We start from the raw sequence: 13,542 nt of genomic DNA, 5'->3' as shown, positions 1-13,542 counted from the left end.
AGGATGCAGTTCCTTACTATGCAGGCTTCTCTGTGGGCTCAGTCTTCTTGTCGCAAAGGCCACCTCCCCCTGTGCTACTTTGGGTTTCCTCTCAGCACGGTGGCTGAGTTAAGGGGCAAGAATCCAGGAAAGAGCCAGCAGAAGCTATTTTTGCCTTTTCTTACCTGGTCTCAGAGATGATGCAGCATTGCTCCTGCTGTAGTCCCAGACCCACACGGATCCAGGAGGAGGGAATGGAGATGCCACCTCTCAATGGAGGAGGACAGTGTTCCATGGCAATAAGAGCAAGTGGGATGGGGCTGTATGGTGGGGTGGTGTGGCTGTCTTTGGAAAATACGACCCATCTGCCACAGTTACAACCTAGGAGTGTAACCTTGAGCCAATTACTTAGTCTCTCTGTGCCCCAGTTTTTCCATCTGTAAAATGGGGACAACATTAGCATCTACTTGTTTGGGTTGTTTCTTTAGCAGGGTCTATAGTTCCACTTAGAGATCCCCAGCCCCAAGTGGGGCATTGGTTCAGGCTTTCACCACGCTGAAGGTCCAGCACCAATTTCCCACCCATCTATGTGCAGTACAGGTGGGTCTAGCAGTGGGGACAGAAGAGGGGACCTTGAGTGGAAAAGGCCTTGCTTGTCTCCATTTGTTGTGTCATCCTTAGTTAGCCATGCTCCCTTCAAAGGGGCAAGGGACAAGTATTGATAGCGATGTCACAGGCTGGGACTCCAGCAGGATTTCTCTGGGCCTGGGAGGCCAAGCCTCACTAGGACCGCCATCTTTATTCAGGGGATCATGATAAGTACATCGTGAGCATGCTGTGTTTGAGGGAGTGCCTTGATTCTCCTCTCTCTTCCCTCCCACCTGCCTCCACCTGAGTCACTGTTCCTTTTCTGGAAGGCTCCCTCCCCAGCCTGTCTGTCAGGCCCTGGGGAGGAATCCCAGGGTGTGTTCCTCCTGGCCCAGGCTGGGGCTGCTCCTCAGCTCGGCACTGGTGGGGGCCCAGGAAGAATCTGTTTTCTTGCACCCAGCCTGGCGCTAGTTCACGTCTAATACTGCCCTTGTTCTCTCTAGGAATGGCAGATGAGTTACAGGCCAGGCCTCTGGGTTTGAATCCTGTCACTGCCACCCACCACCAGCCCTGTGACCTTGGGCAAGTTCCTTAACTTCTCTCTGGCTCCATTTCCTCACCGGGAGAGAGAATGTGGTTGTGGCCAGGATAAAATAAAGTAGAAAGTATGATGTAACTGGTTCACGGGAGAGTCTTGAGAAATGAGTGCCGTTACTCTTTACAGATGAAAAAAAACGGAGTTGGAGGGTGCTGAAATGGTTTCTCCTCAGCTATATTTAACGTCGGAGTCAGGGCTGGAACCTGTGTGTTCTGACACCAGGCGGTTGTTGCTTATCTCCTTCCTGCAAGACATAGGCTTCCCCCAACCCCCAATCCCTTATGCCAGGGGGCAGTATGGCTGCCATCCAAGAAATACAAGCGAGATGCCCCCTTTTCCTACTTGTACTACTCAGAGGTGCCTGCAGAGGGTGCTGATGCCCACACTCTGGCCATTCAGGAGAGTCTCTGCAGGTGTAGGGGAGGGTTGGGAGTGACCTAGCTGAATGGAGAATGGAGAATGGAGGATGGACAGAGTTGGAAGAGGGGGTTCTGTGATCTCCTTTAGAGAGATCTCCTTCAGACAGTTCTTAGTGCCCAAGACTTCCTGCAGATAGTTTCAGGGCCACCAGAGATAATGGGAACATTGTAGTGGATTTTCTTCCAGTATTCCTCACTGGGCCAGAGCCAGAGCTGTCAGAGGAGTTTGTTAAGCATGCAGATTCCCTGGCCCTAATCCAGAATGATGGAGTCAGGATTTTAGCAGTCCCACGGGCTAACACACATGTAGGTCTATGCTGGGCACCCCTCTGAAGGCTTCATATACCCCTCACCCTTCACCCCTTACAGATGGGGAGTCTGGTCTGAGACACAGAGAAGTTGAAGGACTTGCCCAGGGTCACACTGCTGGTAAGCAACAGTGCTGGAATTTGAACCTTGTTATTTATTTTTGTTAATTAAAAAAAATTAAAAATAAAGATTTTTAAATTTATTTATCTGACAGAAAGAGACAGCCAGAGAGGGAACACAAGCAGGGGGAGTGGGAGAGGGAGAAGCAGGCTCCCCTCTGAGCAGGGAGCCCGAAGCGGGACTTGATCCTGGGACTCCAGGATCATGACCTGAGCCCAAGACAGATGTGTAATGACTGAACCACTCAGATGCCCCTGAACCCATGTTATTTTAAGCCCCAGGTGACTCTCACACCCAGTGCATTTGAAAACCAGTAACTTATAACACTGGGACTATCCCCTTTCTTGCCTCCTTTTGTTTCCTTTTATTTTTTATTGTTTATTTATTTTTTAAAAAAGATTTTTAAAATTTATTTATTTGACAGACAGAGATCACAAGTAGGCAGAGAGGCAGGCAGAGAGAGAGGAGGAAGCAGGCTCCCTGCTGAGCAGAGAGCCTGATATGGGGCTTGATCCCAGGACCTTGAGATCATGATCTGAGCCAAAGGCAGAGGCTTTAACCCACTAAGCCACCAGGCGCCCCTGTACTTATACTTTATATTGACTGGAATGGACTGAGTTGTTGGGGGGTAGGATCTTTCTTGAATTTACCCTGTCAGTAATTTAGGTCATTTCCATAGTTTCATAGTTATGACAGCAGTGTACAGGAGACCCTTGAAGGTAAAACTTGGCTGATTTTTTTCTCCTTGGGAGGTTGTGGAATTGGGAACAGACTTGCGAGGTCAAAAAGCATGTGTATGAAAAAACAAACCTCTTTGGGGCGCCTGGGTGGCTCAGTTTGTTAAAGCCTCTGCTTTCAGCTCAGGTCATGGTCCCAGGGTCCTGGGATCAAGCCCCGCATGGGGCTCTCTGCTCAGCAGGGAGCCTGCTTCTCCCCCTCCCCTCTCTCTGCCTGCCTCTCTGCCTCCTTGTGATCTTTGTCTGTCAAATAAACAAATAAAATCTTAAAAAAAGAAAAAACAAACCTCTTTATTAAAGCATAATACACATACAGAAAGTGTACAGATTTTAAGGGTATGGGTGAATTTCCATAAACTTGATACACTCATGTAAAATGAACACCAGATCCAAATTTCCTCCAGCATAATTTTATGTTGGTCTCCTTTGAGTTTTCTTAAGATTAAAGCATAGACTCTTTGCTTAAAAGAAGAGTGGATGGAGGAACCATCTGGAGTCAGGCAGTGAAAGAGAGCCTAGTCTGCTCTTTCTGGGGCAAGACAAAGTTCCCTTCAGAGTAGAAGAGATGGTCCCAGGACTGAGATCAGTGTCTGTTTGAGCTTGAAATAGCATAAGAAGGTTTTATTTTATTTTTAAGATTTTATTTATATATCTAACAGAGAGAGACAACACAGCGAGGGAGGAAACACAAGCAGGGGGAGTGAGAGAGGGAGAAGCAGGCTTCCTGCTGAGCAGGGAGCATGATATAGGGCTTGATCCCAGGACCCTGGAATCAAGACCTGAGCTGAAGGCAGATGCCTAACAACTGAGCCACCCAGGGGCCCTGCATAAGAAGGTTTTAAAGAAATGAACCTTTGTAGCCGCTAATGTTTCTGCCTTTTTTTTTTTTAAAGCAAACCATTCATATATTTAACATCTTTTTCTTTTAATTATAACACGTTCATGACAACCCCCCCCCAAGCCCCAAATGAACAAAAAACAAGCAACACAAAATAACATAAAGTGAAAAGTCCCTTCCCCCCAAATTTCTACTTCTGGTCCCATTCTTCAGAGGTAACTAGTGTTGGACCATTGCTTATGTTCCATTCCAAAAATTGTCCAGGCATGTGTAGGAATTTGGTCGAGCGTCCAACTCTTGATTTTGGCTCCGATCATGATCTCAGGGTGGTAAGGTCAGGCTCATGCTGAGGCTGGAACCTGCTTAAGATTCTCTCTCTGTCCCACCCTTTCCCTCTCCCTCCTTAAAAAAAAAAAAAAAAAAGAAGAACTTCTGTATTTATTTAAACTAATGAAATCCTACTATATGAGCTGTTTTTTTTTTAAACTTGAATTCTTAGATTATCTTTAAATAGCAACACATATATTCTGCCTTCTTTTCAGTGGCTCCATAATATTCCATCTTTTTTTTTTTAAAAGATTTTATTTATTTGACACAGAGAGAGAGAGAGAGGGCGCGAACACAAGCCAGGGGAGCAGCTGAGGGTGTGGGAGAAGCAGACTCCCCACTGAGCAAGGAGCTGACATGGACTCTGGTCCCAGACCCTGGGATCATGACTTGAGCTGAAGGCAGCCGCTTAACTGACCGAGCCACCCAGGCACCCCCATAGCATCCCATTTTATGCTTGTTTTCCAGTATAGTTAAATGTTGGTCATTTAGGTTTTTTTGTATTTGCTGTTTCAAACAATGGTGTGATTAACATCTGTATGCATAGATCTTGTCAACTTGTATGAGTTTATATGTGGAATAAATCTCTGAAGACAAAACTGTTGGCACAAGGGGCACCTGGGTGGCTTAGTGGGTAAAAGCCTCTGCCTTTGGCTCAGGTCATGATCCCAGGGACCTCGGATCGAGCCCCGCATTGGACTCTCTGCTCAGCAGGGAGCCTACTTCCTCCTCTCTCTCTGCCTGCCTCTCTGCCTACTTGTGATCTGTCTGTCAAATAAATAAATAAAATCTTTAAAAACAAAACAACTGTTGGCATGAACGGTGTGTGCACTTAAAATTTTGATAGATATTGCCAAATATCTACACTAATGATGGTAGTCCTGTTTCCTTATATCCTCATACCATTGTCAAGGTTTCTTTTAACCTTTACCATCTGATGGCTGAAAGGGATACCTTGTTATTATTTAAACAACTTTATTTATTTATTTAAAAAGATTTTATTTATTTTAGAGAGAGAGAGAGTGAGTGAGAGAGAGAGCATGAGTAGGGGGAGAGGCAGGCAGAGGGAGAAGCAGACACCCCACTGAGCAGAGAGCCTGATGTGGGGCTGGTGCCAGGACCCCGGGACTGTGAACGGAGCCAAAGGCAGATGCCTAATGGACTGAGCCCACTAGGTGTCCTGTTTAAACAGTTTTAAGTTGTGGTCCATTTGATAGCGGTTCAGTCCACAGCCATGTGTGGTGAGCAGTTCTTTTGGCCGGCAGTACTGAGCAGGTCAGAATAAACCGTGCAGTCAGGGGTCAGGAGTCCGGTTTTCACTAGCATTGCTCTTGCAAATTTTCATCACCGTCTTGCTTTGCAGAACTTGTGCAATGAGAAATTCAGTCTGGCCCCTGAGAGTGCGTGTGGGGAAGTGATCACTGCAGCCTAAATCACAGTGCAGATCTTAGATGTGCATTTGTTGCCATCCCAAAGTGTGGATTTCTCACCAATTCGGATTTGCTGGGTCTGAATGCCATTCCGCCCTGTCTTCCTGGAGATCCGTGTCCTTCTCTATCCTTTGTCCTCAGTTGGCTTATGAAGGAAGCAGGGGTGAATCTAGCCTCCCCTTTGAGGAAAGGTCAGCGGAAGCCCCTGAGGAGTATGTGGCCTGCTCTGGGCAGTTCAGTGGTCAGGGTGGGAGGAAAGCTGAGCCACTGCTGGTCACTGCTGGTGCCAGGTCATACCATGTGGACAGGGGAGGATCTAGGCCAAATGACATAGCGCCTGCTTCTCCAGGGGCCTCTGTTTTCTGAGCTTCCCATAACTGCTCATCCCCATGCCTGGAAAAGGAGTTTGTCTCCTCTTTCAGCTCCCACTAGTGGCTGTGAGGACAGAGCTGTCCAAGCAGAGGAAACCCCATGGTCACCCCCTTCCCTCCTGCCCCCAAGGGCCTGTAGACCTGGCTCAGGAGCTGTTGGCAGGGACTTGGACTGCTTCCTCTTCTGATCCCAGCTGGCATTCTCAGCTCCACATCCCTCTAAAGCCTGGATAGCTGGCTGGGTCCCCCGGAGCTCTGTCCTGGGCTTAAGGCTCTGGCTGGAACTTGTTCCTGGACCAGGAACACCCACAGGCCTCCAGCGCAGAAACCAGGGCCTTGTGATTTGGTGACCCCAAGCTGGCTCTGTGAATGGGGCAAGGAGCAAACTCAGGCGGGAAGGAGCTCATCTTGCCTGGTATTAGAAGGATGTGGGGACTTGCTCTTTCTGACTTTGTCCTTGTAGCTGTTGAGCTGTGCTGTGTTTCCAGATCCTTAGTTTTCCTGTCTGTAAAATGGGTGCTGCATGAATTGGGCCCTTGTGTAGGTTGATTTGGCCATTGGCACCGGTGCAGGGTGTCATATAGGACAATGACTGATAACTCAGTCTCCAGCGTCCTACCTAACTTGGCTACCATTGTGCTGGGCAAATTTGGTCAAGTTCCTTGATATTTCTGTGCATCAGTGTCCTCATCTGTAAAATGGGGGAAACAGGGGTGCTAGCTCAGAGGTTGCTGTGAGACCAAGAGGAGCTAAGTGGTTAGGTTGGCACCGCCCATAGGAAGCTCCCAGTTACAGGCCCTGCTCTTGGCTCTCCCATCCCTGTGGCTTGTCCTTGTCTCCATTCTGACGGCTTGGCCATCTGAGTCAGCGGAGGTCTGGGAGGAAGCTGGGCTGTGCGTGGTGGGGGTAGGAGGGCTGGGCCTGGCTCACAGCATGCTTCTCTTTTCTCTGACTCATGGTCTTTCCCAGAGAGTGCATGGACCCCTCGCCACCCACCCCCCTACAGAACAGGAACTGTGGGGTCAGAGCAGGCGCGACAGGAAGCTGAGCAGGACCAGGGGAGGGGGCGGGATTGTAATAGATTCTAGTTATAACAGCTCCCGTAATGGTGTGGGAGCCCTGCACTTAATCCTGTAAGCCGTGGTGGCAGCCGCCACAATCCAGAGGGGAAAACTGAGGCCTCCCAGGTTAGGTGACTTGCTGAAGGTCACATGGCTGTAAGGCTCCTCGGGAGACTGAAGCTGAGGAAGGGAAAGTGGGAGATGCTCTAGATTGGCTCTCAGCTCCCTCTAGAGCTCAGAGAGTAAAATATAAGCCATCTGGGAACCTCCCTTCTCTGTCTCCAGGCCCTCACTCTGAGGAATCAGGAGGGCATGGATCTGTCTGGCCTCTCCAAGATTCCCGGATCTTGGATGCTATGAGTTCTGTACTCCTTCCTGCTGATGCCGCCAGGCCATCGCTGGTCCTGGGCCTGGGGTCTGAGTCACAAAGCGCCCTGTCTTTTGTGGTTACCATGTAAGAGACCAGAACCCCAAGTAGGAGAATCCAGCCTCCAGGTGGCCCCAGCTGGGGCCTTGAAATGCTGCTTCCTGTCTGGTCCCTGGGCCGCACTGCTGACCTCCAGATGCTTGGGCCTGGGCCTGCAGCAATCCTGGGCTGTGGCCTCTCACCCAGTGTTTGCCCAGGTGTCTATGTCTACTAGGAGGGCCTGCGTGAGAGCATCTCAAGTCCGCCTCTTCCCCCAGGTGATGGATAACATGAAAACAGGGTCACGTCTGTGCACAGGTGAGACTAGCTGATGGGTGGTTGGAAGCACCCCAGCTTGTTGGGATGACCCCACTTCATTCTCTCCCACATGAAAGACGGCACATGATGGGCTCCAGTGATGGGTTCGCTATGATCTCCCTCTAATTGACTAAAAAAAGGAAGTAATTTGCAACAGGAATTGTGTTATTAGTCACCCGTGTGGCACCCAGCCCCAGCTTTCACCTGGCACTCTCTGTACCCGGAACCGTGGTGGGCCTAGAACTGGAGTTGGCTTGGGGAGGGGTGGGCTGAGCGGCCTGCTGGCTTTTCTTGCCTGCACCCCTGCACCCACCAAGCTCTTGATCTTAGTTGGGACTTCCTCAGTGGAGAGTGAGAGGAATCCAACTCCTGTTGGCTTTAGGAATAATGGGATATATGTCAGGCCTTTGCATGCCCAGAGGCTGGCTGCTCCAGGAGTTTGATGTCCCGAAGACCTGCTTTCTCCTGTACTCTCTCCCACTCTCCTTTGTACTGTGTGTCCATCCTGTGGTTTAGCAGCCTTGGCAGGAGGGGGCTGTGCTCTAGGAGTGAGGGCCGCAGAGTTCTCCTGCCCACTCCTGAGTGCGTCACGGTGGCCAGCAGGGAAGGCACCCTGGTTAGCTGGGCTGGCCCGGGGCTCCTTCTGGGTGTGCATGGGGCACAGAGCTGTTTTACCCAGATGGAGGCCACATGGACGCGGGGCCGGCAGGACCCCAAGCGTCCATGCTTTCTGTCGAGCATCTCCTGGGTATGGGGTGGGTGCAGTGTGGGGAGAGGTCTGGATGTGGAGTGGACATCCAGTGGGAAGCCATTGGTCTGGTGCAACCCCAGATGGTGGGCCACACCATCCTTCCTTTCCTGGTGAAGGCGGGGGTGGAGTATGCAGCGGAACCGAGGACTGCCCGGCTTCTGCTGAGAGGCCAGCTGCCTTCAACGAAAGGACCCCGTTCTTACCGCTTATGGATCAGAAGTGGGCTGGCCCCTGAAGCTGGTCTTTTGGCCCATCTAGGGGGCTACTCACCACCTGTGTGGCCTTTCCTGCTGTGGAAACGTCCAGAAAATAGAAACACCTGTGTCATTTGTCTGTGACCTGGGGGTGGCCCCACCCATCTGACGCCCAGAGTGGCAGTGGGTCTCAAACAGGAAGCTGTGGGGAGGGTGGGCCAGTGAAAAAGGCCACGGCAACTGTATTTCCCTTTCTGCATTGCTTGGGGGCAGGGCAGGGGCCTGGTGCCCAGTGCCCGGCTGTGGTCCCTCCCACTCAGGCCGGTGCTAGTGGGTGTGCCGCACCCTTCCTTGGGCTGTCATTAGTGAGAACCTACTGCATACCCCGCACGGTTGGCATGGGCGCACGCAGAGCTGAGTTCCAGCAGGAAAGAAACCCACTCGCCCACATGGGCCACCCTCCCACCCCCACTATCACCAGCATGAATGGTGACCCCGCTGACCTCTGTCTAGACCCTTGAAGGGGTCTGTGCCTGTGCGTGGGTATGTGGGCGTTGTGCAGTCTGAGTGTGTGCCTGGGTGTGTGCACATGGGTCTCCCTCCCTGTGTGAGCCTGTGTCTTGTGGGGAGTTACACAGACACGAGATCTACACGCAGGTACATTGCAGGCGTGGGGCTGCTTCAGCTGGCGTGTGCGGAGCCCTGCGGGAGCAGGAAGGCAGCCGTCCCGTCTCTTGCATCTCAGGGGAGTGGGTGTGAGTGGCCTGTCTGCAAGGCTCCCGAGCCTTCCAGCCGGCTTTCTATCTCCCTCACAGGCACGTTTGTGTGTGCCTGTGCCTCGCCCTCCTTTGGGTTCTGGGAAGCTGGGGCTGTGTGGGACTGAGCTGCCAAGTCGGGCTGTGGTGCAATCTGCCCGCCGAGCCCCTTCCGGAGCTGTGGGTTCCTCTGGGCGTGGGGAAGCTGCCCTCTGCGAACTCCCCTGCTGTCTGTCTCTGTGCCTCCTGGGGGGCAGGACACACCTCCCAGCCCTGCGGCCTCACCCACAGGAAGTGCTGGGCTTGGGGGCAGGCGACAGGGGAGGTGCCACACCGGGTGTCCTGCTCTCAGCCTATGGCCCCACCGACCCGGCTGCGCCACTGCCCTTTTGCCAACAGCCCTGGGGACGTTGCGGGGAGCCGGGACCCCCCGGCTACAACCATGTTTCGCAGGAAGCGCAGCGTCTCCTTTGGGGGCTTTGGATGGTAGGTGGCAGAGGAGGGTGGCCACAGGGATGGGAGCGAACCCAGCTGGGAAGTCTTGCTTCTGCTGCGGCCGCCTGGGGGGCGGTGGTGAGGGGACTCTGGTTGTGCCTGAGACCTGTGGGGAGGTGGGTGTTTGAGATACAGGGGCAAGTCTCCTTGCCGTCCCTGGAGTAGGATCTAGGGGACCCACAAGGGTGGATCTAGCTCCACAAGGTTGGAGCTGGTGCCAGCATTAGCTCGCCGGAGGGGTGGGGTTGAATGTGTCTTGTGTGCTCCCGTGTGTGTGTCGGTGCCTCTGTGATGATTGTGGTTGTGTGTGTGCTTGAGTGCGGCATGCCTGCAGCTGCCTGTTGGGGTGGCCGTGTATGAAGCGTGTGGCTGGCTGTGTAGGTGTGTGTGGCGTGTGACCACGTGTGCACTCTGCGTTTCTGAGCAGGTGTTGGCTCCTCTGGTCGTCTGTAGCTTTGTGTGCTCCTGTCCGTGCGTGTGTGCTATCTGCATCATCTGTGTGTGTGTGTGTGTGTGTGTGTGTGTCTTTGTGATGGGGGTGCCTGTGGCCCACTGGACCACTGTGGGGGTGAGCTGTGAGGGACGGGCAGGGCTGTGTCCAGATATCCCTCCTCCCACCACGGGCAGCCAATCCCAGCTCCATCTGAGCCTGAGCTGCTGGCTTTGTGCTCCAGCCTCTTGCCTGGTCCTTGAGGCCACTAGGCTTCCATGCAGAACAAGGGAGAGGCTCTTCCCTCCCCAGGGGGCCAGAAAATGGGGAGACTGAGGTCAGAGACTTGTCTCTGGTTACCAGCTGTTGGAAGCTTCTCCTCAGCTGGGGAGCGGGGTCTCGTGGTTTTCATTATCGGTTTCCTTTCAGCTTCTGGGCCTGGGGCGTTGTCAGAGGAAATGTTCCCACTGCTGCAGGGAGCGTGGCTTGGGGTGCCCTGGTATGGAGCCTGGTGGGCCAAGTGGGGGGACACTGAGGCAAGGGAGAGAAGGAGAGGCCGCCAGGGCTGGGAAGAGGTGGGCTCCGTCTGCTCTTCTGGCTGGTTCGCTTCTGTGTGTGTGCAGACTTTGACTTTCCTCTCCCTTCTCTCCAAAGGCACTTTGCCATCCGTCCTCCGACAGGAAGGAGTTGCGGGTGCTGCGTGTTTGGCAGATGGGGAGAATGAGGATGACATGGTGCTAGGGCTGGCACAGGGCAACCTGGGGCCTGCTCATGCCCCCTCCCCATGCCCCCTCCCTCCCCTGGGGCCAAGGGGTTGCTGTGCTGAGTGTGGGCTCTGGGTTCAAATCACCTCATCTGCTTCCCAGTCAGGCTGGCTGGGATCACTACAGGGCGGGGCTCGGGCCATAAGAGGCTTTCTGTCTAAGAGCCATGCTTCTCTGGGAGGTGTGGAGCAGACCAGGAAGATGTGTGTGGCACATCGTGCGTGCTCAGTCCACGCTTATGGAGTGACTATGTGACATGTTTTTTTGCCCATGACAGGCATCTGGTTATCGGCCTCATTGAGTTTGAGGGGACAGCAGGGCTTCCTGGTGGGGTTGGTGGGTAAGAGTAGGCATCATCTGGGGGTACCTGGGTGGCTCGGTGGGTTAAACCATCTGCCTTCGGCTCAGGTCATGATCCCAGAGTCCTGGGATCGAGCCCCGCATTGGGCTCCCTGCTCAGCGGGGAGCCTGCTTCTCCTTCTTTCTCTCTGCCTGCTTCTCTGCCTACTTGTGATCTCTGTCTGTCAAGTTAAAAAAAAAAAAAAGTCTTTAGAGTAGGCATCATCTGGAGATGGACACCAGCTGGGAGGGTTGGAGACTAAAGGGCAGATTTCTGGAGCCGTGGTCCCTTCCAGACTGTGACCAGAATCTCAGGGGGCTGGTATTCTAGAAGCTCCATTGGATGTCAGGGTGGAGAACCAGTGGCATCAGGGGTGGACATGGTGAGGAGAGGGAATGGGGTGGGGTGGATGGGCGGTGGGGAGGAGAGAAGGTGCCAGGGAGAATCTGGGGAGTCTGGCTTTCTGAAAGAGAGAAGCCCAGTGACACAGGCTGCTGCTGTGTCTGTAGTCTCAGTCCTGCCAAGGCCATTGGTCCCGCCCTCCCAGGGCCGCACCCCAGCGTGGGACCCTCTGGAGAGACTGCTGACTGGGTGTGGGTGTGGGTGTTGAGCCTGGGGTTCCTGTGACCCACAGTGCCACCCGGTGGGGGTGGTTGGGTTAAGAGGGCGCCACACTAGGAGTCCTGCTTCTAAGTGCTGGCCCCCACCTTGACTCTGAAGAACTCAGGCAGGTCACTTCCCCTCTCTGGGTCTCAGTTTCCCCATGGGAAAGTGGGTGATTTCCGCCTTATCCACAACGGAGGGATGTTGTAGCAATTAAAAGAGATTCCTCCAGAAAAGAGTGTAAGGGCTTGTTATTGGGGGTTACAATTAGGTAGCTCTGGGCTATAAATTTTACAGCAGAATGTGGGGATCTGCCCCTGGAGTCACCCTACCCCCATCTGGTGGGCAGAATGGGAGAAGAGGAATGTCTGCATGCCAGAGGGATGGGGCCTCATGAGCCCTAGGAGACCAGTTGTGGAGGCTCCATGAAAGGGGCCAGGACACAGTGAAGAAGCTGGGAGGGACCTGGGTTGGGAGCCTTGGGGTGTGGCTTGTTTTGCTGCTGGGAACCAAGATCAGAAGGTGCTGGAAGTTTACTCAGAGCAAAAGGATCTTGCTTCCCAGCTCAAGGGCTTGGTGCTGACTTGTGATTGCTGGGGCAGCTCTGTGTCCTCCCCGTGTGGCCCTGACACTGCTCCCGTTCCAGCATTGCCCCATAGGAAGCCTGTGGCAAAGCTGAGCTGCCTGGAGAGGGTGGCTGAAGGCATCCTGGATGTGGCACTGATGGTCATGCTGACATGGCAGTAGTGGTGACATGGGGTGGGGAGTGTGGTGACGCCGAAGGTGATGACACGGGGTGGTGATGGTGACACTATGGTGATGGGGACATGGAGGTGTGGTGACACTGATGGTGGTGACAAGGTGGTGTTGATGACGTGGGCTGGTGGTGACACGGCGGGGGTGACCCTGGTGGTCGTGATCCCTAAGCAAGAGGAGACACTGGCAGTGGGAATCTCGCCCACCTTTCTGTCTCTGCAGAGAGGAGGGGGACTCTTTTACCAGCCATAAGGGTTGGCATATGCAGAGGGTAAAAATAGAAGCTTAGCAGCTCTGCCTTGTCTTCCAGCAAGGGTGGGTGCAGGCCGGGGTGGAGGAGCTGGCTGCCAGGACAGTCTGCCATGAACGTGATCCTCTCTGCTCTGAACCCCATAACCGACAGATCACACTTGCCCATGCATCCTGGAGCCTGCTGTTGGGTTTCTGTCTCAGGAGTGGGGTCTGTCTCCTCTCATGGACTGGCAGCTCTGGGAACAGGGTATGGGGAGGGGTCCCTGGTGCTGACATCTTTTCAGAGCAGCAGCCCAGGAAGTATTGTGTTGAACGCCTAGGTGCCAGTGACCGATGGAGCTGGATTGCAGTCTTCTCTTGTGGAGTGGGGGTGATGAAGAGAAATGCCATCTACACAGTGCTTGCGATCTCTGGGTGTGGAGCCAGAACTCGGATTCAGACTGGGCCACTGATGTTATCCTTCTGAGCCTCTGTTTCCCCATTTCTAAAATGGGAGGAATAGCAGTACCTGCCTCACAGGGTTATGTGTGGGTCTAGCCCTCCTTCCTGGACTCGAGGAGAGCTCCTCTGTCGAGCAGTGGTTGTTCCCTGAAGGACCCTGTTGGCTTGGTGGTCTGGACTGGCCAGGGACCACCTCCCCTGCATGTACTGGGTGGGAGCCTTCAGCCTCAGCACTGACCAAAGCCTTTGCTTTTCTCTTG

At 53.4% G+C, this 13,542-nt stretch overlaps 1 protein-coding gene across 6 annotated transcripts in view; it reads left to right on the top strand.

Moving 5' to 3' along the window:
• Window positions 1-13,542, top strand: part of RAP1GAP2 (RAP1 GTPase activating protein 2) — a 232,225-nt gene that overhangs the window by 34,318 nt on the left and 184,365 nt on the right. The window contains exon 1 of one of the 6 annotated variants that reach the window (XM_032322455.1): window positions 9,427-9,687. The exons of the other annotated variants lie outside the window; for them this stretch is intronic. Within the exon in view, the coding sequence (XP_032178346.1) occupies window positions 9,557-9,687 (131 nt within the window). The 5' untranslated portion in view covers window positions 9,427-9,556. Of the gene's footprint in view, window positions 1-9,426; window positions 9,688-13,542 lie in introns of those variants that run through there. 6 annotated transcript variants of the gene reach the window in all.

This window comes from Mustela erminea, chromosome 18, assembly GCF_009829155.1.
Source record: "Mustela erminea isolate mMusErm1 chromosome 18, mMusErm1.Pri, whole genome shotgun sequence".
NCBI classification, from domain to species: Eukaryota; Metazoa; Chordata; class Mammalia; order Carnivora; family Mustelidae; genus Mustela; species Mustela erminea.
Note: the sequence above shows the minus strand (reverse complement) of the source record. Positions and strands in the feature narration are given on the sequence as shown.